This window comes from Rhipicephalus microplus, chromosome 3 (assembly GCF_043290135.1).
Source record: "Rhipicephalus microplus isolate Deutch F79 chromosome 3, USDA_Rmic, whole genome shotgun sequence".
In the NCBI taxonomy this organism is placed as follows: domain Eukaryota; kingdom Metazoa; phylum Arthropoda; class Arachnida; order Ixodida; family Ixodidae; genus Rhipicephalus; species Rhipicephalus microplus.
This window is the reverse complement of record NC_134702.1, coordinates 167,072,646-167,098,172: the sequence shown is the minus strand read 5'-3', so window position 1 is coordinate 167,098,172 and position 25,527 is coordinate 167,072,646. Positions and strand designations below refer to the sequence as shown.

Here is a 25,527-nt window from a genome sequence, read left to right as displayed (position 1 = left end):
GAGATGGGTGATGGCGGTACTCGGAGTGTTCACTAGATGAACGCTTGCACGGACGGGCAGACAGACTAGCATATGGATCGACGGATGGATAGACGCGCGGACGTTCGGACGGATGGACGCACGAACAGACAGGCAGGCATGAATGGACGCATGGATGGTCGCGCGGACAGACGAAAGCACGCTTCGACACACTCATCATCATTCATTACGTGGATATGCTGTGATTTTTTCTTGTTTGTGAACACCGGTTATCGAATAACGTGTTGCGAACAAACGAAAGAGAAGCCGCAGAGAGTGTGCCTTGCATTTAGGAACGAACTAATGAACTTGTCGCGAATAAAAAAAAAAAAACGCGAGACGAGACATTCCACTCAGAAGAATGTATGAGTGATGCAACGGTCATTTGAGTGATGCAACGGTCATTTGTAAGATGCAACGGTCATTTGTAAGATACAGCAGATTTTATTCGTTTTAATGAAACTTGTTTTAAAATAGGAGCTACCAAAGTGAGACGGAAAGTTTAAGGCAGAACTATTGGGTGCGCGATGAGCAGTTACCGCCAAGGCAGCAGTGATTAGCCAGCAGGCTTATCTCGTGATGCGTTATTTAGCCAAAGATGATTCTTGACAGCTAAAGACACCGATGAGTCAGTCGGGAAATTTCATACTATTACAGAGAGTGTCAAGAGAGAAAGAAATCATGGGCAGCTCTGAAGAAAAAATGATGTCTAACTAGATAGGATGTGGCCTTGGGCAAGTTTGTTATCAGCCTCTACATGCACAGCTGAAATTAAACTTGCGTAAGACGTTCAATTCGTTTTTATCCATAAAAAACAAACTTTAATACAGTAGTACTTAAGTAATTGTTGGTATCCATTACACCTAGCAGAGAGGTTAATACTTGTTTTTAATGTTGACTTGTATTGTTGAGATTACACATTCAACGTTGTAGTTTATTATATATCCCTACATCGTGTATGGTGCACTGCTTATGCAGTACCACAGAACAATTTAATAAAGAATCAACGGGTTTAATCTTGTAATGGCACAACGCATAGAGATTATTTTCCTAAATTCCATAGGAATTTCATGTTCACTAGGCAACCAGGGTAGTTTCCTTCTTAAACTGTACTGATCCAATTTTTGGGGAGCTAATATTTCACTATTAATGATATGCGTGAAAGTCAGGTATACTTATAATGCAAACTCCGAGCGGAATCACTTCTATATCCTGTGAGAGGTCAGCAAGTAGTCGAGTGAGAAATGGGCAGTTTGCAACGGCTGCAGAAGAGACCGAACAGATAGCTGATAATGAAAACTTGTGGAACCTCCCTTGATAAAAAAGCGCATCCACACTTCGTCTACCATGCGCGCTCAAAAGCGGTTAATCTCGTGGCCTTCGTTTCTTCCTTTCCCTTCAGTGAGTTGTTCACCTCATGGATGAACTGTCCTGGTAAGAGTATGCTGCAAATCCTCGTCAGGCCAATTGCACGCACTCGCTTCCGTGAATATATAGATGTTTTTTTTTTATTCAGTTGATCCGGTATAAAAGATGACGAGCAAGGTTCTTCGGAAGCAGAGATAAAAGCAAATGCGGCGCTAATTCGCAATCCCAGTATTCACGCGAGAAGAGGAGAGTTTAAAAGCTAAAAAAAAATGTAAGCCGGGTCTTTCGGTGAATAATCCTGCCACTATATAGTTCCGCCGAAGTTGTCCGGCATTGAAATGAAACTCGTCTGGGCGCGTTCTGGTTGCGTCACAGCGCACGTTGACCTCACTAAGCGATGTTCGGGCCTACTTTTTTTTTTCAAGGACATCTTCAAACTCCCTACAGGAGACGCAAATACGTTACGTCTAAAGGTGATGAAACAATAAGTGCTGCTCGAAAGAAAACACTAATGCGTGCCTGTCGATCTAGATGGGCGTTGTAATAAAATTAACAACGAACTGACGCAACGCACAAGCCACCGTGCGAAAAATAGACGACGTCTAAGACAAACAGCTAGTGCTCAGCGCACGCGAAGGCTTGCTAGTGTGCCCACGTGCGCAAAATGCACCTAAATGCTCTTTTCAGTTACTGTATAAGTCAAATTCGAAATGACCATTTCGCTGCATGTATTTAATTTGTATATAGGTTTTGTAACCTGGAATTATTGACTCCCTTACAAAAAGAATCACCACTGATATTGCTAAAATATAAAGACGAAAATACGCCAAATATAGGACACAAGACGTTTGGGGATGAAAGTCCATGTTGCCAAAAAATGCGTGTTGCGAAATTGCGGTCAACAGGACTCGGCTACATCTGTGGCCACATTTTTGGCATGACGAAAAAAAAAAGTGTCGAAAAATGGCCGTACAAGTTCTTCCTATCATGACGACACTTGTGAGGTGCACGCCGCTGGCAGTACCTGGCCACTGAATCATGTCTGGGGGACATAAACTCAAGCGGTGCTTTTACGGATCTCCTGCTGCCATTCACTGGTTCGTGTTGCAAAATAAAACACATGAAAATGCGCTTGACCACTACAATGAATTACAGTGCGCCTCAGTGGATCAGTGTCTATGCTTCTGGGCTGCTGTCCCGAAGGTTGTCGGTTCGACTCCAGCCGTGGCGGTCGCACTTCGATGGAGGCGGAATGGTAGAGGCCCGTGTACTCTGGGATGTCAGTGCCCGTTTGGAACGGGAATGGTCAAAAGGTGTCTCTTAGTCATATCGTGGTTTTGCGACGTATAATCCATCATAGTTTTGTGATTACGATAAATTACGTGCTCTTAAATCATCAGAATAAAGTTGGGGTGAGAACAGTAAGCTCCAACCTTACTGAAAAAAATTTTTGCGCCACGTTTCTAGGGTCGAAAAGCTTAACTAAATACTTCGTATAACGACCGTTGATTGAGCTGTCCACTCTGGTGTGCTGTTGGGCCGTTTAATTTGTGATACAGCGCTGTACAGGTAAGCTCAAATGTTCTCACAATATGCCACCCCAGGATAATAAGGAACATGGGACGACCCCTATACATAAGCTTTAATTCAATATCAGGACGGGATTTATGTGTCATTTACAGTTTTTGTTAACGACACACTAAAAAGTTTTGTGAAAGAACTACGCAGTTACCCCCGAAAAGGGTTCTTTGACCCTCCTAAAGACGGAATGCGCGCACAAGATTGCACATGGCACGGCAAGGAGGGGTACTTTCCTCTTTGTGAAGTAAAGCGCCCGTTTTTTTTTTTTTTTAGTAACTGCTGGAATGTTCGCGTTGTGTGTAAATGATTCATCGGTGCCTACACAAGCCTGTTTCCTTTCAGACGGTGCTGTAGCGTGGTGTGGTGCAGCGTTTAGCGCACGCGCACGCTGACTTAGCGGTCGTCACTTGGAATTGCGTGTGTTCGAGGCAAATTTTCCAAAATTTCTTACTGAACATGATGTTTGCACATCGATTGTACATCTAATCAAATTCCAGCAAGCACTTCGAAAGGCTGGTTAAGCCAACCAATGCCTAGTTTTTCTTCTGCTAACCGTTGCTTCTTTGAGGAGCAACTGCGAGTGCATGGTTACTCCTTCACAGTTACTCCTAATATGGTTGATTGATTGATATGTGGGGTTGAACGTCCCAAAACCATCATATTATGAGAGACGCCGTAGTGAAGGGCTCCGGAAATTTCGACCACCTGGGGTTCTTTAACGTGCACCTAAATCTGAGCACACGGGCCTACAACATTTCCGCCTCCATCGGAAATGCAGCCGCCGCAGCCGGGGTTCGAATCCGCGACATGCGGGTCAGCAGCCGAGTACCTTAGTCACTAGACCACCGCGGTGGGGCACTCCCAATATGGTGCAAAGGGTGTAATAAGTTAGTTACTCCTCTAAAGGAGCAACCTCGATACCACCTTTTCTCCTTTACTTCTTATACTCCTGTCACTCGTGACCACTTAAATGCACTTTGAGTGAGTGTACTTACGCTCACGGTGCCATTTGGTGGTTCGCTGCTACACGAAAAAGCGAAGGGTACATTGGAAATGATGAGAGTGGCAATTGACGGATTTGTAGCACAACCTATATTTGTTATTTTTGTGCCTTTGTCTCATTGTCGAACCACGTTGTCTTCGTGGAAGTAGCACCTGTGGCACATGCCATCTTAAATGACTAGAGAACAACTCACTTAATCATGTGCAAGTGTACCTGGAAGTAAACAGCGCTACTGACGCAGCTCTTGCTGTGCATTTGCTGCCTCATCACCTAGCGGACTTGGCCGCAAACAGCCCTACGGTGAAAATACCGAAGTTACTGTTTTAATTTATGAATAACAGTACCCGTCATAACAAAAACAATAGTTTAAATATAGTATCAGCACCGCTTTAGGCAACAGCGTATTTCTGTACAGGCCACTGGTACCGAGGCCACACACTTCATCGCAGCCGTCGCAGTGAAGTGAGGTTGAAGAACGCACTTGCCGGCAAGTGTACTTTGCAGCGAGTGACACTAAACTTGCTCGTGTGACAGTGCGCAAATGGCACTCGCGGCTAAGTGTACTCACTCAAAGTGCACTGAAGTTGCTACCTATGACAGGGGTACTGGAGTGTAGCATCACAACCCCACGTTTCACCCAACTTGAAGAAAAGCTGGTGTTGCGACGTTGGTTGTAGATATCTGGCCACGTCGCCCACAGTCTTCTTGGTTCTTTCATTAGAAGAGGCATATACAATTTCGCAAAGCAGCAGCGATGCACAGTACTGCTTTACTTGCTCCACTTATTGTGTGGCAGCAGTATAGAGCGATGTGGCGACAAAAGGTGTTGGTGGTTCTTTTCTACGTGAATAGCTCCTATGACAACACACCTATAGTGAGAGTATGGGAGTCGAAAGTAAAAGAATGATGCGCCAGATTGATAAGCACCAGTACATAACACAATAAACAAGGCTGCCCCCGTATTTTAGCCAGCTGTGATTGTGCGCTCTTTGTAAGCACATATTCGACGACATTAAAATAAACAAATTCCTCCGTCTAACAGGTACATGATGGAGGATAACGGGCTGAAGGTATTCCTACGATTTTAGGACATTTATCCGTGGCGCCATCTCTCGGCAGCTGCAATGGCATCCGACTATAAGGAGGCGCAAAAAACGATTAAAAGTCTTGAAAAAAAAAAGCTTGTTATCAACGACGACTCCGGGTTGTACGCAGCAGAAATCTGCTGGAACAATTGCTACAACTGCAGTATCACACTACAGAGCACCTAGATTCCCACGACAATTAATACCCCGTTCATTAGAAACACATGGGGCCATATTGTAACATACGAATCACTCTGGAGAAACCAGGAGGTTTGTTATGCGACACTAGCGGAATGCTCAACTCAGTCTCCGCTATATAGACAGGGAGTAGTCTCTGATGACTAGCTTTTCTCGTCACATGACTTTCTTCGCCGATTTATCATTGAGTTGCAGCAGGTCACCACTGTCAACTACGAAAGATGAAGCTACGTGCCCCTGTCTCTACTTTCTGGTCACGTACAATCCAGGGGCATCTGCTCAAAAAAATTGTTGATGCACAAGAACACGCCCAAACCAACTAGCTTCGACGTTCTCACGCAAGTGGCTAGCCACTGGAGCAGCCAGCCTACCTCGTTTCAATATTACAATGAAGCAAAAAAAACAAGTAAAAGCAATTTTTTTTCTAATATTAACTCTAAATGCAACTTGGCTTCTCATCAGCGTGTGCAGTTGCTCATGAAAGAAACAACAGGTGTATGTTAATAATTGAAAACTCATTTTTAAAGCTTATAAAAAGTGAGCCTTCATTTGGGGACCTTTCCAACAAGACATGCCCTAAACACAGTTTGAGAAGAATCCATATGCAGTACAGCAATTTTTCTTAGTGGTTACGGGGTGTATTAATGATCTGTATCGATGAATTGCTCTTTCAGATTTTGCAAACATTCACGAAAACTTTATTTAGATATTTAGGGTGGCCTTTTGGTAACTACCTTGCTGACCGAATTCAAGTTGAAATGATCGGAGCATATATGTTATAGCGAAAATGGCATGATCACTTGTTACTTTGCATGGAGGTAAAATGCTTTGTGAGTGTTCGCAAATTTGTAGAAGCAACGTCGCTTAATGACACAACAACTAGCGAATAAAGTCGTTACTCTTGAATCTTCACGGCATTTCTGACACGTTTTCAGGATTGTATTTCAGAATAATTGAAGAGTACTTATTGTTCCCATTTTTTACGTTACCTTTCAGTGACAGAGTTGTAAGTCGACATGGCGAGTATACCGCATGTATTTGATCATGTCCGCAGATTCCACTTTTTTCACGCTAAGGAAGAAATTTACCAGCACTCATATCTGTACGTCCTGCTACATGGTGGCTCGCTGCATATTTAAATCCCCAAAGATTTTTTTCACTTAGTTTCATACGTGGTGATCTTCTGAGAAGGGCGAGCTCTTTTGGAATCCTTTTGCCACATACATAACTAGACCTTAGGTTTTTTTATCAATACGCCGCCCTTTTGTGCACGGCTTGCGTGCCACAAACGAATCGTGAGTCTCTATCGGTTCCGATGAAGTGCTGACGGTGAGTGGTAAGCTTCTGTGTAAATCCAATGACTGCAGTTCTCCTTAGACTATTGCTGACATGAATTCCATAGCCTCCATTATTGTCAGATAAGGTTAGAGTAGCTTCAGAGCGAACGCAGTGACATAGTGCTCAAACACCTGGTAGCCAGATGAGCAAGGAGGCAAAGACTGCGGAACTCTATCAAGGCATCGAAAGATGGTAGCCTGAAAGAATTAGATAGCCTCGATGATTGTCAGCGAGGTTTAAAGTAGTGTAAATATAGTGACGTCGAGTAAAAAGGCGGGATAGCTAGATGAAGAAGGAGGCCGAAATTCCTGAACTCTATCAACGCATCGAAAGATGGTAGCTTGCGTGAATTCGATAGCCTCGATGACTGACAGCTGGGCTTAAAGTACAATAAACATTGCGACGCCGTATTCCAAGGCTGGATAGCTAAATGAAGAGGAAAGCGGAGACTTCTGAACTCTACCAAGGCACAAAGGGAGAACGCGCACTCACCGTCCTCATGAGTGACAGAGGCCGCCCTCCGAAGAGGGATTACACGAACAGTTGACGCACGCCGGGGTAAACAGCGCAGCGCGAGTCCAGCGCGTGCTCCCGGCGGTGGTTCGTGTTTTCACGGATGAGCACCCAGGGCACCCAGGAGACACAACACCCAGCGGGAGCGGATGCCGACGCCGACCGATGATACGCCGTAGCCGTATCGAAAGTAAAGCAGAAGCTGCTTCAGCGAAGAATACCCGAGAAAGCGGAGGGGTGCCGGAGGAAAGTGTTCCAGAACAGGTTGACACGGGGGCAACCGAGAGGAAAAAAATCAGGGCAAGATGTAACGGCGGTGGGAGGAGGACGATGCGGATGCGAGAGTTATTGGATAGTGATGGCCGAGGAAGGCAGCGCCAAGAGAGGGGCGCCACTGATGATCGCGATAAAGACGTGCCTGTGAAGGCACTTTGCTCCTTTTTGTTGCTCGCGTGCTGTGAACGTGCGTGCCGAACCTGAGCGGAGAGAGCGAAAACCATGAGCCTGTAAATGACGTCGTGCTGTAGGTACTCAAGGCCCCTCAAGGTCGTCGATGGCAGACCCGAGCGGCCGCTTGTCTGACGGTCTCTCCGCTCTTGTTCTGAACCACGGATAGGATTGTGAGGAAACCGTGTGCCTGGCATTCTCTCTGCAGCACCCACGTCACTGTACACATTGCGTGCGAACACGTCTGCCCTGTTGTATGTCCGCTCATACATGTGCACCTTGCATCCGCAAGGATGGTATAAGGTAGAGGAGGGATGTTCTAGGTGAGAGATGTTGCAGTCGAGCGCGATGTGACAAGAACGCAAGGGCGCTTTCGTAATATCCGAGGGGGCCCTAGGCCAGCTACAAACTCCACTACCCCCATTCCTCCGTCTGGCCTGCTCGTTCTTAAACGCATAGGCACCCTCCCCGTATCACATTTTGGTGTTTCTTCCTCGTGTCTGTTCTTGTTCCTGCGGCACCCACCACTAGTGAAAGCGTACGGTGGTGGTACGAGCGGAGGTGGGAGGAAGAAGGAGGACGCTTCAGATCAGGCTATGCAGCGAGGGGAGGTTGCATGTCACCGATGGCTTGTCGGATATCCCAAGTAGCATCTCAAGAAAGTCACCCTGTCGGGCTCGCGGCTATGCGGGGATATTTGTTGCACTTGGAGAGCGTGCCACCCCTCACCCCTCTAATCGGATACCCTCCTTTTACAGGACCATCTCTGTTTTTCCCTTACCCTCATTTCGCTTTCTATCCGGGTTACCGCTGCATGGAGTACACCGGTGAGGCGGAGTTCTCGTATACCGGCAAACTGTGACGCAAATTAAGGGTTTCGTAGGTTCAAGGCCTTAATGTATCCTACAGATACAACGACCAGCTTCTCTATTTCACCTACGCCACTTAGTTTTAAAGAAGCGCTCATGGTTTAGACCGACGCACAAAGAAAGAGGTAGTAAAGCAAAAAATAAGGATGAGCGTGACATATCTAGTGTAAGCTTGTTCGACACTGGTAAACTTAGTACTGAAGAAAATCAGAAAGCCCCATAGGTGAACTTTTTTTTACACCAATTTTGCTTACATTTTCTCCTGTCAAGTTTAACCGCTAGTTAGCGCGTAGGCATGGCAATCGCTGGTCATTAAGGGTAACTCATTAGATATCAAGAGACAGCAAACTCGTGAAGGAGAGACAGAAAATGGGATGCGCATTTTGGAGGTATAGCCTCGCAGCGTAAAGCACATGACGAGTTTTATTGGTGCAACATGGAAATTGCCTTTGCACTGGACCGGCCGGGCATAATTGGGCTGAATATGATGCCAAAGAAACTAAAAAAACAAAAAATGGGTATTCAGCAACGAAGTCGAGGTCGTTATTACGGTAACAGTTATGTTGCTACGTGACCCTTTTTAGTTTCGAAATGCGCAGTAAAGAGCTTCAGGGGCAAAAGTATAATAAAAAAATCACAGCATCCTCCCTGATTGAATGATGATTAGTGGGGCGAATCGTCCATCGGCCGGTCCGCTTGTTCTTGCTTCCGTCCGCCCGCGCGTCCATCCGTGTGTTTCGGTATTTGTGCTACAACGCCGAACTTTAACTGCACCAGGAGTACACTCAGAATATGGCGGACTGTCCAAGTACGCTTAGATATGGCTCTTTTTCTTTAAAAATACGCATATAATAATTATATGGCTCGCAATATGACAGTGTTGTTTGTAAAGGATTGCGGGAAAGAGTGTGGAGATTGTGATACATAAATAATTAACAGACGAAATTACAAATAGAGTTTGTGCTGAACGTGGACTTCAGTTATATTCTTATTATAGTGCTTGGGTTGGCCAAAAAGCATGCGGCCTCTTATCATCGCTATGATCTCTTCTCGGACAACTTTTAGACCAAAACGATATTCCTATTTTTCACAAAATTGCCCCGCCGTGGTGGTCTAGTGACTAAGGTACTCGGCTGCTGACGCGCAGGTCGCGGGCTCGAATCCCGGCTGCGGCAGCTGCATTTCCGATGGAGGCGGAAATGTTGTAGGCCTGTGTGCGTTTTTGGGTGCACGTTAAAAAACCCCAGGTGGTCGAAATGGTGGTCCGGAGCCCTCCAATACGGCGTCTCTCCTGATCAAATGGTGGTTTTGGGACGTTAAACCTCACATATCAATCATTATTTTTCACAAACTTCCATCGAGAACGTACGGCTCGTCTACTGTTTTGTGTGCGGCTGTACAACTTAAACAGAAGTGGTAGGCGTGCTGCCTTGCCAGTTTTCCAACGAGACCATCACAACACCTGTTGTCACGTATGAGGCATTCCAGCAACAGGAGTTGTTTGCTGTTGCACAGTCAGTGTGGTTATCTGCGCGTGCGCTTCTGACACCAGAAGCTGCCTCGAGTGCGTGCCTAACGTTTGTGCGTCGGCGGAGGACAAGAGGCGAAGTTTGTGCTATGGTATTGCGTGAAACATGCAATCTACAAGCCATTGGGCTTCCTCAAGCGGCGGAAGTGGAAACCTACCTGAGGAAGCAAGCCAAGCCAAGCCACGTCAAATGAGTAATATGAGTTCAGTTCGAACTGTTTGAAAGAAAGTGGAACGCCTTGAAGTGGGGCACCCCGGATCAAGAAATATAAGAAAGGAAGCGCATTACTCGGTTTGAGAAACGTTGTGGATTCTTTCTGAGGAAAACGCGATTACGCGCGGCTAAGAAAAGGAGTACGGAGACGGTATATGTTCTCAAATATTGGAGTAAAACCAGCGATATGCGAGTGCTTGAATTTGTCGTGTCTCTCCTTTAGTTCTGATACGCGTTCTCAAGCTTCATAACATTAACCAGAAGAGAGAGAGAGAAAAAAGTAGTTCGCTCTGTGCTCATGACATTGACCCCACGCGTTTACTCGCCGGCACACCATAGATTGACCCAGTATTGTAATCTTCAGACTTGGCCATGCAGCGCTAGCTTGGAAGCCAGTTTAACAGGAAACGGAAATGTTCTCCACGTCCCTAGGTAGAAGTGCTGTATAGTAAGCAATACCCTTATTTTTGCTTTGCATGTTGGGTTGTTCTATGAGGTAGAATGTTTTTGACGTAGAAGTATTGATTCTCATTGTCAGTCTCACTGTAAAACACAGTAACTGAAAAGGTAACGCTTCTCCTCAGTTATCGCAAAGTGAAGCATTCTCGTGTAACTCATCCAAAGTTGGCTGTCGACGTTCGGGCAATGCGCAGAGCAGTGTAGCGACATGTCATATGTACGCGAGAACTCACCTTCAGTTGGTAGCGCCAGAAAATTGGTGTGGACTGAGAATGTTATGTAAATTGGCTGCGAAATTGGTTGATTTAGTTCAGACACCCGCATGCCAGGGCAGGTCAAGACAGCGATGATATCACATCTGGTGAGAAAAGCGCATTACGGAAACAGCATGATGACGCCATGAGGACTATGCTATGGCCACAGACAGACAGACAGACAGACAGACAGACAGACAGACAGACAGACAGACAGACAGACAGACAGACAGACAGACAGACAGACAGACAGACAGATATAGATAGATAGATAGATAGATAGATAGATAGATAGATAGATAGATAGATAGATAGATAGATAGATAAATAATTATCTCTGCAATATAAGCAAGGGATCGGATATCAATAATTGATGTTGTTAAACATTTCATTTCATCCAACATTTAGTTTTTGTTAATATCTAGTCAATGTTCATTTACACAGCCTGTCGCACCATCGGATTCTTCAGGCTCTCCGTAGTCGATATAGGCCGCTAGTGCTAGTTGGAGAGGCAAACAACAGTATTATTTGCTTGCATTTCATGTAGTTACTCGCATTCGAAGTGTAGTGTGCATAGTCGAGCCATTCAAATAAGTATGTGTCATAGCACTACTGTAACCTTGGAAGTATACGTATAATCTGTGAAGACTCGTATGAACTTTTTACACGAGAGAACATAGACACACGTATCTAGCCTCCTGGAATCATACGAGGGTATATATCTTGGTGTTTGCTTACAGACTTAGCCCATCATTTTAATCAAAAGATTATAAATCTGCGTAGTGTCACTGATCATTTTTCTTTTTTTATTATTGCTGTATTTTCTGAGATTTTCTGCTTGGCGTGTGTGTGTGCGTGTGCGTTTGCATGTGCGTGCGTGCGTGCGTGCGTGCGCGCGCGTGTGTGTGTGTGTGTGTGTGTGTTTATTCACTCTTACCATCAGGCTGGCGGGAAAGGTGGCTCAGACGGAACTTACCATGCCATGTTTCACACTGATAACTAAAGATACGGCAGTTTTAAAGATGTATGAATTTTGAAAAAAAATTTTGCACTGGTAAGATTCCATTTCAGCGGGGGGGGGGGGGGGGGGGTTAACACGAAAGTGGGTTATGCCGGGGTCCACCATGGCTCTGCTGACGTATTTCAGATTGCGAAGAAAAAAAAAGGAAAAACATCGTTGCGAGGGGTCGAACCACCAACGCCATGCTCAGTAGCGCGCAACGCTTATATATATATATATATATATATATATATATATATATATATATATATATATATATATATATATATATATATATATATATATATATATAGTCTAGTAGATCCTCCGTGAGCGGTCACAACGTGGATCTACTAGACTATATGCAACGCTACGGCCACTCAACCACCATGCCTGCCTATATATATATATATATATATATATATATATATATATATATATATATATATATATATATATATATATATATATATATATGTGTATATATATATATATATATATATATATATATATATATATATATATATATATATATATATATATATATATATATAAACTATATGGCGGCACTCGTTGCTCAGCTTGCTAAGGGCGAGCCATTCATACACACCAAACTTCCCTGATACACACCATGTAGCGTTAATCGCCCTCAAAGCTCAATAACTGCAGTGCGTTTTCGTGATCGGTAGCGAGATAGCACGAGCAGCGCGCTTTAAGCATACGTGCTCTGAACGTCATCGTCCCGCGCAAACCCGCGCGTTGCTACGCGCGTGCCTCCGCATGGCGTGGTCAAAGTGCTTACAGATTGTTCTTTGGCGTGGTCGCTCACTCTGCAGGGCGCTTATCTCAGCGTTCGGGCGTTTTGTACCTCTTGTTCTTTTACCGAAAGCTTGCTTTGAAGTTACAGTAGTTAAAGGCAACACAAAGGTCACTTTGCTCGCTACCGCTGGCGCGTTTACGAAAGGAGCGCGCTGCTCACACACGAAGAAGTAAGAATTGTGACAGTTGCTTGCACTCATCCTGTGTATACTTGTGCGTTCATATTCTGCATATTTTTTTTGAGGAGCGTGCTTCAAGTTTCGAACAGTGACAGTTGTTTGTCTGCGCTCGTCCTGCCCTTGTTCATTTCTTGCGTGCTTTCTTCTTGACGTGCGCGCCACAAGCTTTGAGCTGCTTGCAGTTCTTCGCGTGACATTGCTATTTGTTGTTGAAACATTCATTCTTTCGTGGCCATACGATGAACAATAAATCCTAAATTACCAATGTGAAGACATGTCTAATACACCTTCGTTGTGAACTAATTCCTATATAGAGGGATCAGTAAAAGTTTCTTTATTCTGCACTCTTTCATTGTGTTTGTTGCTAGTGATACTCCTGCTGTAGAAAGCATTGGATTTGTTTACATTTTGCGGAAATTCGCTGAATGATGGTGACTATAAATTTCATAGCAAAAACACCCGAACAAACACCTACAGCGCTACTATGAAAGACACGTACGAAGCTCATGAAGTATTTAAATCAGCTGTGTACCTGACGCATAGTTTTCGGCATGAAGTCAAGCAGCGTGAAAGAAAGAACATGTTGTAATGTTTATCAGCATTTTATTCTGACAGTATGGGAAGTGCGGAAGTACTCTTCCGATGAAGCTATAAATAAGGCGAATACAGCGACTGATGACAGGGGCTCCCGGCCATATGACTGGGAAGTATGATTCCTTGTAGAACACTGGCGTATCGGGGCACAAGCGCTACCCAAACAGGCACAGAAATCACGCCACAGAGTACCTCCGAAAACATGAATGAGATCATGGTCGCGCTTTCACAATGATAGGGACAGTCATATCGACATTGTCACTTGCGCCTATACAACGATCAATGAAAACAAAACCCACAAACCAACCATATTAGCCCCTTGAAACAGCAGAACCACGAATAAAACGTGACCCCAACCTTACGATGCAGTATGTTACCCAGGAACCTCTGAACGATCACCCAGTGTACTACGCACAACTGCCGCATCCTCGACGCTGCATTGAGCAATAAATAGCACTGCCCCATGTTTATCAAAATAACTTGCGACCACGCTTTGTGTGGCCAGAAAAGTTGGTAGGCCTTGGGAATGATTGCTTTCTATATTGATTACTGATGAAGAATGCTTATGCTGGATAAATTAGGGGTGCGAATTTATGTACTCGTTTAAACTAACCACGTTGCAGTTTACGGCTTTTAGAGAAAAAAAATATTGTGTAGTGAAAGAAAAAAATCTTCGGCACCTGCTCAGTATGTAAAATGCTATTCATCCCCAAGCACCTGTAACAGCCTAACTGAGAAGCTGACAACGCTACACGCATCACCAACGCAGTTCAAGCGCTACCTGAAGGATAACTGTGTCCCGATAAGTGTTTCTAGTAGATCATCCTCCCCTCCATGTCAGTGAGATGAGCAGGCGCTTGTGGGGCACTCGGTGCTTGGTCGCTACCTGAGTCCGAGCCTTCACTTTCACCCATGGCCAAGGACACCATCATATCGTCGATGTTGAAGGAAGGCTGCCCATCGGCATCCGTCGGTGGGTCAGCGAGGGCAGATGGGTCTTCCACCGGTGCTTCCTCAGCTTTATGAAGTTGTTCAAGGATTTCAAGTGCGCTTTGCTGGTCACCGAGTGATCCAGGAAGACCGAGAGAACTCTCGTCGGAAGTGGAGGTGAAATCTGGTGCTGGTTTTGCAACGACACTGTCTTCTTCAGTAGTAGTCGGAGTCACCTTGGACGGTACAACTGCGTCGTCAACAGACGTCTCACCCGCTACGACAGCTGGTGCCACCTCCTTATCGAGGCCATAGTGAAATGGTTTTGCATCTACAGCGGCGGCGGCTGGCACAGGGACGTGGCTTGTTGACTTATCTAGACTGCTAGGTGCCTTCTTCACTTCGTCTATGGATGAACTGGTTGATCCATTGCCTAATGGTGTGTTTACACTAGCGGGGATAGCTGCCTCTTCATTTTTTTCAACATTACTTTCACCGGGGAGGGCAAAGTGAGTCTCTTCAGCGCTGGAATCATCATCTTGCTCCATTGGTACCTCGGGAAATTTCTGCTCTGTGTTTACAGATGGCTCGGTTGATATAAAAAGGTTTTTAGTCGTGTCCGGAATGGGTCGCACTTCGGGGTCCTTTCTTTTAACGGCGTCCAGTTCATCACTAGCCGCATAGTGTGGTGGAACTGGTGACTCCCTCTGTCCCGACAAAGCGGGATTTGTAGATATCGAAGTGTCGAGTGCCGGCGTTGCCGTTGTTGTTTTCCTGAAGGGCTGAAATGTCATGCGCCTCCTCGGAGGGAATGGGGCTGGTGCCTTGGTTGTGAAAGCCGTAGCAGTCGTCTTGCCATCGTCCTGGAACGCTGGTGATTGCGTGCGCCTCTTCGGAAGAGTCGCTGGAGGGAACCTCGAGTGCTGAGGTTTACTATGCTGGTTGGATAAGACTAGGGCATCTGGTAGGTAGAGATTCGTCGGGAATGAAAGAGTAGCTGCTGTAGTGACTGATTTTTCGGGCTTATCGTTGTGTGCCGGTACGATATGATCGTCGACACTTGGAGCAGCTGCTGATTTTTTAGGCATCTCAGCAGTTTTCAACTCCTCTGTAGTTATTTGCGTCACTTCCGTAACAGCCGCCTCGTCCGAAACACGACTACCTTCGGTTGTTGATACGCCGTGTACTGGAGGGACGTTCGACGAGGGATGCAACACGGTATCTTCGGCCGCGAGTTCATCAACAGCGTGCAAGAGCGCAGGCTTTTCGGCAATGGGCTCCGGCACAAGTTCAGGTACGAGAGGTATAGCGGTGCTCTTTGGGACTAACGCTGGTGTGGTCGGTGTTTGAAATGGCGCATTTGTTGAAGAAAATCTCGGTGGGAGAACTGTTGACAGTCCTTGGAGCTCTTGTGCTTGCGTAACTGCAGCTGCAGCAACGTCCTCCGTGACTTCGTCCACTAGAGATGGCTCACCACCAGCGATTGCCTCAGCGGCTTTACTGCTCAAGTAAGCTTCTATCTGTGGCAGCGGAATCGCAGGCCTGGCTTCCAGGTGCTCACTCGATGTGTACAAGGGCTTGTACACGGGTCGCGAGCGAGACCTCACCTTCGTGAAGCCATTGCCGGATGAACGAGCTTTGACGACATGAGGTGGGAGAGCTCGCTTCTCTGCCAAGTGGTCGGAATCACGATACGGTGGTGCTCGCTGCTGCACGATAGCTTCCTCCGATGGCGTCAAATCCTTAGAACCCAGCGAACGCCCCACCTCGTACTGTTGGTGACTGGAAACGCGATTACCACCAGTTGACTCGGGCACGGCCACAAGATCCACGCTGGCATCGCTTGGCTCGTTTATATGTGTGGGCGAGCCACTGAGGTCTCCGTCTTGACTCGCGACTACAGCCGCGATGGCGAGGGAGTCGTGGTGGATTCCAGGCATTGGGAAACGAGAGCCCTCCAGCGTCCTTAGTTCCTCCCTGAGAAGTCGTGCTAGGGTTTCCTCGCGAGCAGTGTGGTCGCTCTTGGCGGCACTCACACCTCCCGACTCAGCAGGCCGCCCGGAGACCCGACTGGCTGCGAGCACGATCAGCAGGAATGCGGCAGGTTGTCCGCGCATGGTCTGCTGGGATAAAAGAGACAACATTTAGGGCGTATCTATAGATTTGTATGAATAGTACATCCGCCAAAATGGTGGCAATGTGCATCCCGACTTATATCTGAGATCACAATGTAAGACAAAAAACAAAAAGACAAGGAAAGTGCGTTAAACTTGCTGGCACCCGCTTAGCATTACGGTAGCTCTGTACTAGCTTTGCGCTTTTTGGATGAATATTCCATAGCACGCAGTTCCAGATTTATTCTCTTTAGAAAAAAATGCACATACACAAAAAAATAGTTCAGTCTCCTTAGCAATATCAGTTATGTGACAAGGCGAAGAGGGTTTTGGGTAATTCTGATAAACTATCGCTTCGTAACAAAGTACAAAATTAAGATTGGCACGTATTCTTGTCCTCGCACTTCGGTCGGTACAGATGGGAATCATCGTGATACGGTTTCTTCACTGCGCAAAGCCACATCGCAGTGAATTACATTCGAAAAAATTACTTTATTCTCTAAAAATTGAAGCATTGATTGCAACAGAAGGAAGAAATACTAAGTAATAGTTGCATCATTTGTGAAGTATGTAGATAAATACATTCGCGAGAATTTTTTTTAGTTCAGCCAAGAGATGGAAAATATACGTGTGCGCTTGTATTTTTCATGTTTTATAATAAACCCAATTTCGAATTTCTCGAATCTCCGACTAAAAGTTATCACTACAGCAGGGTAATGTTCTTACGAGGTATACTGGAAGCACTTTCTTCTCGGGCGTCCCACGCAAGGATATTGAAGTGATTGATTAGAAGCCTGGTGATGTCTCTGACGGAGACTCGTAACAATTAGCGAATGTATCCGTAGATGCAATTATAAAGACAAGCTGCGTGAAGGGAAAAGGGCTTTCTGGCTCATGTCCCAAATCAAGCATGTAGGTTGCAGCCAAGTATTCTACCACTGAGTTACACCACTGCTTCAAAGCAAGCATGTGAGCGGGAGATGGTAATGAAATGTCAAAAGTTGCCAACGTTTAAAAGGATGCGCTTATGTCTATAGGCAGATCACAAATGATGAATTCTATGTATGACGGTGTGTTTGATGCCGTACGGAGCGTCGAATGGCAATTCGCAGAATGGTCCTGATACCATGTAACGCAGGAATAGGTGTATCGAATGTGTGTGTTTTCTAGAAATGCGACTACGCAGTCGGGTCCTACAATGCATCGGCAGGCGTTCCACATGCTCAGACAAATTCGACCTGCTTCTTGTCGGTGGTCAATACGTCCCTACTGGTCGATTACCATTAGAGCACTGCATGAGCCCGGGCCAGCCCGAAAGCCTGGGCTCAGCCGGGCTTTCGGGTAAGGTATTGTTCGATCGGACCTGGGCCATGCTCTGGCCCATGAACTTCAGGCTCGTGTCGGGACCGGGCCTCAGTCAAGCCCGTTTTAGGCCTGGGTCTCATATACAGGGTGTTTCAAGAAATGGGTTCAATATTTTCGAAAAACTACAAAAACAAGGCATCTGCATTCTACGTGCGGTGCTACCTCTACTTTGGCAGAAGGCATTTTCAGATGTGTACAAATAATAATTACGGCAGTAAATACAAGAAATAAAACAATTAGTTCTTGAACATTTTGTAACAATTACCTTTTCATTGTGGATGTTTTCGAAGTGAATGGTATATGCGCTGTTTGGTGCATCGGTTTCACTTTCGCCAGCAGAATTAGGCAGATTTCATTGCTCAGCGGTCATTACCACTTGCCGCCTTTCCGAAATTTCAAAGTGGCTTTAGACTATTTGTAGGAAAAACTTTAGTTTGCCTTTCCGAAATTTCAAAGTGGCTTTAGACTATTTGTAGGAAAAACTTTAGTTTGCCTGTTCGACTAGACCAGCGATTTTGACTGGTTAAAAGTTAATTGTTTTAAGTTTATGGTAATGATTTTGATTGCTTCAGTACATCTTGAAAGAGGGGGCAGGGGTGTATAGGCACGGGTGCTTTGGCATCTTTTACCGGATAAATGGGCGACGGCTCATGCGGCACACGGAGTTCAGGAACCTTGCACTGCTTCAGTTTTGTTCACCCAATTTCGGCCGTTTTTTGTATATTAACGGATAAGTAAGATGCATCAAAACTGGAAACATGAGCCCTTACTCTTGTATAAAATGTAATGCATACACGTTGCACGCACTTATGTTATTTTTCCTTGGTGTCTGCAGTTTCGCAAGCTGCCTAGTTGCAAGGAAACTACGCGCCGTTATAAACGTGAATTGAGTCAAGTATGACGTGTCGTACTCGCAAATGTTGATACATAGTTTTCTCATTGGTTCTGGTATTCTGGGTTCAACGTTCGCTCATTATGTTCCAATGTCAGTTGTAAATCAAGGCTGTTTTTAGAGATCGACACTTTCACACTAAGTGTGTGCGTTTTTTATATGAATGTGCAATAAAAAAGTTCACTTTATTTGTGGCGAACGAGTTTTGTCTCACTGAGAAATCAGTAAGCGTAACTTTCGCCTCTTCAAAAAACACGAAGAAAAGAAAATATTAACAAAATTTTATGCCCACATTGACCAAGCTGCCAGTGGACCTGAAAAAAGGCACGAGTGCATTGCGCATGCATGCGAAGTGGAAATGTACAGTGCTTCCGTGGAAACCCTCCTCGTCTCAATTTCTCGCCATTTATCTCTATTTGGGGACCTCACTAGTAACGTCATCAAAGGAATTTTCTGCTCATCAGTTATTTCTAGTAGGCTGCCCGGCAACCGCCAGTAATAAAAGCGGCTCTGCCGCTTCCGAAAGTGAATACATGAAAGTATCGAAAGTTTACGCCCCCTGGTAGTCCTTCAAGAGTTATGTAAAGCGTGTTATTTAATTGCATGGCATAACAAAATGACGTTTGCAGGAGATTTGTTACATTCACTCAATAAACCCGGCTTGCATGCCATTTATGTGGACTCAGACTATAAATATCTGCCTCTTTTTTTTTTTCAATTCATGGGTGGAGTATATTTTGTAGTCATTCTCTGAAATGAAAAAAAACAAGGTTTTCTCGTTCGCTCTGCGCACATGATACAGCCCAATTAAATTTTATTTACGCTGCAATAGATTTTCCGGAGGCATTACGAGCGTAATTACCTCTAAGTACACAGAATATACCAGTTAAATTTGTAACACTAAAAAAAAGTTCTCAAGACAGTCTAGAAAATATCTAGTTTGCGGCAAGTATTGTCACAGTTACCGAATATCGGACAGTGCCTCGTTTATGCTCTAGGTTTAATTGGTTGAAACGAGCCCGGCTGAGTCAGGCCGGGCTCTAACCTTTCGGGCCCCGGCCGGATACAGGCCGTTATTAAAAGCACCGAGCCGTGCTCGGACCGGGAAAACCGGACCGTACAGGGCTCTACTCACTATTACCAACAGTGGTAGACATTGCAAGCTTTGGCTCAAGGAATTGTTTTGAATATTTGGGTGAATCAAAGCAGAACAATCGTTTGTGATGTGATAAATATGCATATGTCTTCAAGTCAGCCATCGATGACGTTCATCATAACCTGAATGCAAGAAGCGATCAACTTTACCACAAGCAGCAATGGCGTTATCTTTGAAACATTGTGCTTAAATTGTAAAATTCAGCAAACGAAACTACGTGAAACGTCGCAAAAGTAATTACACAGCAGTGTAATTCAGGAACAAGAGTGGCGCGAAAAAAACCCACACGTGTGGAATACGAACGCACTCGTCCTAAAGGCGGAGGAAATGAGAAGTACCAAGAAGATAAAAATTACCTCCACGTTTAAGAGTGATGAACTTGGGCTGTGAGAAAAAAAAATGGTGACTGACAAACCTCATGGACACAAGTCACCACTCTTTTCTTCTAGAATTTTGATCTTGGGCCTTATAAAGTCATTAAAAACACATACAATCGGTGTCTGTAATAATATCTGGGAGCAGCAGTGTTCACAAGGCTATGCACATAAAAATGCAAGAAAACTCCTGTCTACAGGAGGAGTACTGTCACAGCAGTTTTAACAGCAGTTTACGTTAAAAAGAAGAGAATTTAAAACCACACAAATCTTCGAAAACCATAACATTGCTCCCTACCAGTAGTACTCGAGCTTCGACTGCCATGCATGAAATGTCGGGACTTCTTGATGCACTGCAATCTGTGTGATTTACTAATGTACAAGGCTTATACCATCTAATCATTACCGACGTTTTTTAATTCCCGTTTCATAATGCTCTAACAACTCAGCGATAATATTGAATACTCGGCAGTGAAAGCTGGTGCGCGCATTACAGTTAGTTGGCATGTTCAATGTTTGGCAGCTGCCTAAGGGGTGAAGTGATTCTAAATAAAAAGAAGAGAAAATTGAGCCCCGTAACTGGCTCTCAGGGGGAGGACACCTCAACAGTAGCTCACGAGAAATGGGGGCAGAGAAGGGATTAAAAGGATAGGATTAAAAGGTAAAGAGATGGAGAGAGATGAAGGAGACGGGCGCAGGGACAGCGAACGACGAAAGTAAAGAGAAGACAGGAAAGATGGACATGGTTGCAGGAGTCCGAGGGCGGGGCACCACTGGCGAGAGTTCTTGTCGGCGTCAGGAGATGGCGTAGGGATAATCCGGCCGTCGACAACTCAGTCGGCCGAGCAGCACTGTCGTCGGAGATCGCGAGGGCACAACCGGTCGGCACAGAATCAAACGAGCGAGTCAGGCAGCTACCTAACGTCAGCTTGGGGTATAGTGAACCTAGCATCGACGTCTCCAGTTACTAATCGGTATTGCTTTCTGTCGTCATACCTTTCAAACACTTTCTTTCAGGGCACACGGCAGGCCCTGTGCTTGCCGTATATTTTAGGGCTTCGTTAAAACTCTCACACTACTGTATGTAAAGCTTTCGGGCTAATTACGTTTTATTTGTCGGCGTCTCTTCTTGTAATGGCATTAAAGTTACAATTGTCTTTCTAGGGTGGACTTTGCGGGGATTGTTTTCGCAAAACAAGTAATTTTAGTCAGTAATTTATGAACAACTACCAAAAGAATGAAAACTATTCCGCATAGGTATGACATTCTAGTTCAGCAGCCTCTTACTGATGTTTCATATATACGGGCAAAAAGTCAATGTTATCCTTTTTTAAGTAAACGACATTAAACAGCTATTTTTATGGAGACCTACTGGAGTTGCCAATGCGATATGCCAGGCTACATTTCCTTATATTTCGATGCGACCTCTGTGATCAGTCAAAGGACTGCATCATGGTGAGTTTAACCAAAAAGAAACCAAAAATTGGTGTCTGAAATATTTTGTCATTTACTGAAGTTTGCGGCACGCTGATGTACAGAAAAACACGAGGAATATTAGGTACTGCTTTGGGAAAGCTTCGGACAGGTAAATTAATATACAACTTCACTGTTATATATAAGCTATCACAGGGCTCTGAAAACAGAAATAGACATCGGACATAACTAAGTCTAGAAATTGCAACCTGGATAAATAAAAAGGGAGATAAGGCGCAGCTTATGATGATATGATATGTTTGCTTTAACGTCCGAAAACCAACATATAAAGATGAGAGACGCTGCAGTGGGAGCTGTAGAAATTTCGACCACCTGGAGTTCTTTGCCATTCACCCAAAGCCGAGCACACGGGCCTGCAGCATTTTCGCCTCCATCGCAAATGCAGCCGCCGCAGCCGGGATTTGATCCCACGACCTGTGCGTCAGCAGCCGAGTACCTTAGCCACTAGACCACCGCGGCGGGTCGGGGCAGGCTATGAGATAGATGGAAACGAATCTGTATGATTCAGGATGGTCTCGGAATAAGCGGACTTTGTGAAAAATTTAGAGCTAGGTAGAAATGCTGTTTGCAAGTAAAGCTGACAACAGTGAGAGAGCTGTGAATGCGTAAAATCACGGGTGTGTTATGTGTTTTTGACTTGTCGTTATGTAGTTAAAAAAACAGGTTTCCCCCACTAGGAATATAGTTATGAAAAACAATGGTAGGTACTTGTGAAAAATAACTGAAATCTAACATGTTCCTTAATGACTTAACAATGAATACGACGATCCTTAGCGCATTATTCTTGATGTGACAATAAGAGGAACTTTACCCTTTCAGGTTTGAGGGACCTTAGTTAGGGCTGCCAGATTATTCTGTGCCTGCACTACCTACCCTGTTCTGCAATAGTAAGGCGTGTTGAACTTCATCACATCGCTAAACTTGCATGAAAGTACGGTGCGTAGCTTAGTGCGTACGTGTAATGCATACAAGGCACGTTAGAAAGTTCCGCTGATGATTTGGGTGCATGAGTGAAAGAACCTATTGTAGTTTTATTACTATTCAATTTTGAATTCACCATATAGTGTATTACTTATTGTAACTAGGTTGTACAATCAAGTAGTGTTTGTGTACGTGAGATTTCATTCAATCCTCAGAACGGATAATACATTTGAATTTCCACTCAAACACCATTATTATGTAAGTATTCATCGTTCTTGTTGCACTGCCATCCTCTGAGTCTTCTTTATAGACGTTCACTAATGCCAACAATACTACCTATCGCTGGCAGTGGCCTTGGAAACTATTCAGTAGAACAGGCGGATCGCTGTCTGCGTACCACTCCTTGTATTATCATACGACCTTACGACAAAACCTTTGTGCCATTGGGAATATTGGCCATTAAAAGGCATCGTGTGCGGGATCACGTCTCATACATCCTTCATTTCCCTTAAATATATAATGAAGAGATCAGAAGCTTTAAATGCAAGAAATGTACCTTCAAATGACGGCCGTGTTCCCTGAATATGAGCACTGATTGATTATGCTAAGGCGTCTAAGCTACTTCAAGTTCCATAAAACATGTCTTAATCTTTGAGTACATGCGGCCTTGAAGTTTACAAAGAATAAATCATAAATATGTTGCTCTTGAAAGATAAATTGCTGTCAATGCAAGATCGATTTCTTGGCACGGTCGCCCATTTACTGTGTTTCATTAGGGTGGGCCGTCACATAAAGCACCTATAATAAAACCCCTACAGATAAACTTGAAGTACAGGTGACAGTAGTTGCTTTGCATCTGCATACAGATGTTGAATAAGTACGAGGGCTAATATTACCTTGCGTTCTATATAACAACGAATGACAATGAACGGCCAGCTATGTGGATATTCAAACGCCACTTTATTTGACTACTGTGTTACCTGTGACGATCTCCTCAAGGTGCTTTGGCTGACACTTGTGCATTGATTCACTAGAGTACTCCTCGATAATCAGCTCTCCCATGATCGGTTACTTCACGCACATGCCGGTTTAGACTTGTGCTCATTGCCTGGTTGAACTTGTGGTGCTGTCTAAATGAAAATTGAAGGTAAGTTAACCAGGCAGTCGAGGCAGGTTAAGCAGCAGCCAATGTATTTAACGTAATATGGCCACGTCAACGCCCGCGCGCTGATGCTCTACACTAGACAAAGACTTCACATGCTATTCCGCTCCACAGTTAGGCGCCTTTAGCATTCAACGGTGCTAGCACGATAGCACGTACACGCGTGGCAGCAGCAACACCACGTGCACAGAGACGTGTCAGGAGAGCGTGCCGACGACGTCCCTGGGATGCCACCAGAAATACGCCAAAAATACCATCGGCAGGCCCGGAATTCGGTTTTATTGTTCGAAAGCGTGGGGTAGCACGCCTGTGCACTAAAACACGTAATCACATCCTGAAATCATGGCCTTTGGCTGTAAGGGATACGTACCGGGGATGTGGTTCCGCATGCCAAGAACGTTTAAGTGTTTCACTTGAAGGGGAAGAATTCTCAGCGGGTGCACTTACGCGCCGAGATGGCGGCGCGACATACAGTCTTAAAGCAGGTCCCTGCTGAATCGCTTCGAGGCGAGCAGACGAAGAAAGCGAAGATGATTGATTAGAAGTGGCGGTCACTTGATAAGCATCTCACGTCAGCGCAGCGAAGTTTATGTTGTGCTGCCTGAATGAGGTCACAATTTTTCGCTAAAGCACTTGGATGTTGAATATATGCAGCAATTGCAGCATCGGTTAGTGCTGCCGCATACCACGCGCCTTGCATTGTTGGTGCACTTTAATGCGCACTGCATGTAGAAACGGCTGATGGGGAAAGCGTTTCTCAGTCGACTGATGGCAATACGTGTTTTTCTGTTTTGAGTTTTTTAACTGCGCCCCTGGTTCCAGGAATTCGTAACTCAAAAAAGAATAGTTTACTTTCGCGGAAGAAGAGTACAAGATTCGGTCATTATTAAGAACATTGCTTATTTCTGTCTCGAGTTTCTACGCTTACTTGTCTTCTGTCAGCTTTGGAACTACAGAGACAATTCAATCTTGAAATTTCGTTGCGGAGGGTCATGACAGTAGCAACAAGAAAAATTGAAGTAAAATAATTACAGGGGTGGTTTATAGTCAATCGAGAGGGCTATGTGTCTATGTTATTGCGCAGAACTACTTGATGCCTACAACGTAACATAGAGAAAAGATGCTCTTCTCTGTCCTTATTTTTGATTTCATACTTGTCACATTCTGTACTTCATCTTGTTTTCGCAATTAAGCATTGTTATTTTCTTCACCTACTATCATTGGGGCCTTAAAATGCTATTCACTTTCCGTTACTATTCGCAATTGCTCTGCGGGTCAGGGAGAGTATATTGCTGTTTCAGTACGAAGACTCCTCTAAAACGGTCAAAACTTCGCCTTTCGTTCCGATCACGACTACTATGGGATGGAGTGAATTGTACACGATTACATTCAAAGCAGTCGCTGTAAGTGCAGGAAGTCATATAACGCGTCATATAATAACATGTCATATATATAACATGTCATATAACGCGTACCTTAGATCGTGTAGCTCACAATGACAATGATTTGTTGAGTCTAGACTAGATCACACTTTTATTACATTTCCACGGCTACGATAACATTCTTTTAGTAGCAAAACTTATCAATCATAATTAGTCCTTGTTAAAACGTACGACCACCATAAATCGACCAAAAACTAGTGCACAGTAATC

At 44.7% G+C, this 25,527-nt stretch overlaps 2 protein-coding genes across 2 annotated transcripts in view; both read right to left on the bottom strand.

Annotated features, from left to right (window-relative positions):
* Window positions 1-7,312, bottom strand: part of LOC142804009 (uncharacterized) — a 41,649-nt gene extending 34,337 nt beyond the window's left edge. Inside the window, exon 1 of the mRNA XM_075890467.1 lies at window positions 7,084-7,312. Within this exon, the coding sequence (XP_075746582.1) occupies window positions 7,084-7,092 (9 nt within the window). The 5' untranslated portion in view covers window positions 7,093-7,312. The remainder of the gene's footprint in view (window positions 1-7,083) is intronic.
* Window positions 7,313-13,464: 6,152 nt separating this feature from the next.
* Window positions 13,465-25,527, bottom strand: part of LOC119183949 (uncharacterized) — a 26,960-nt gene continuing 14,897 nt past the window's right edge. The window contains exon 2 of the mRNA XM_075890466.1: window positions 13,465-16,520. Coding sequence (XP_075746581.1) covers window positions 14,280-16,514 — 2,235 coding nt within the window. The 5' untranslated portion in view covers window positions 16,515-16,520 and the 3' untranslated portion in view covers window positions 13,465-14,279. The remainder of the gene's footprint in view (window positions 16,521-25,527) is intronic.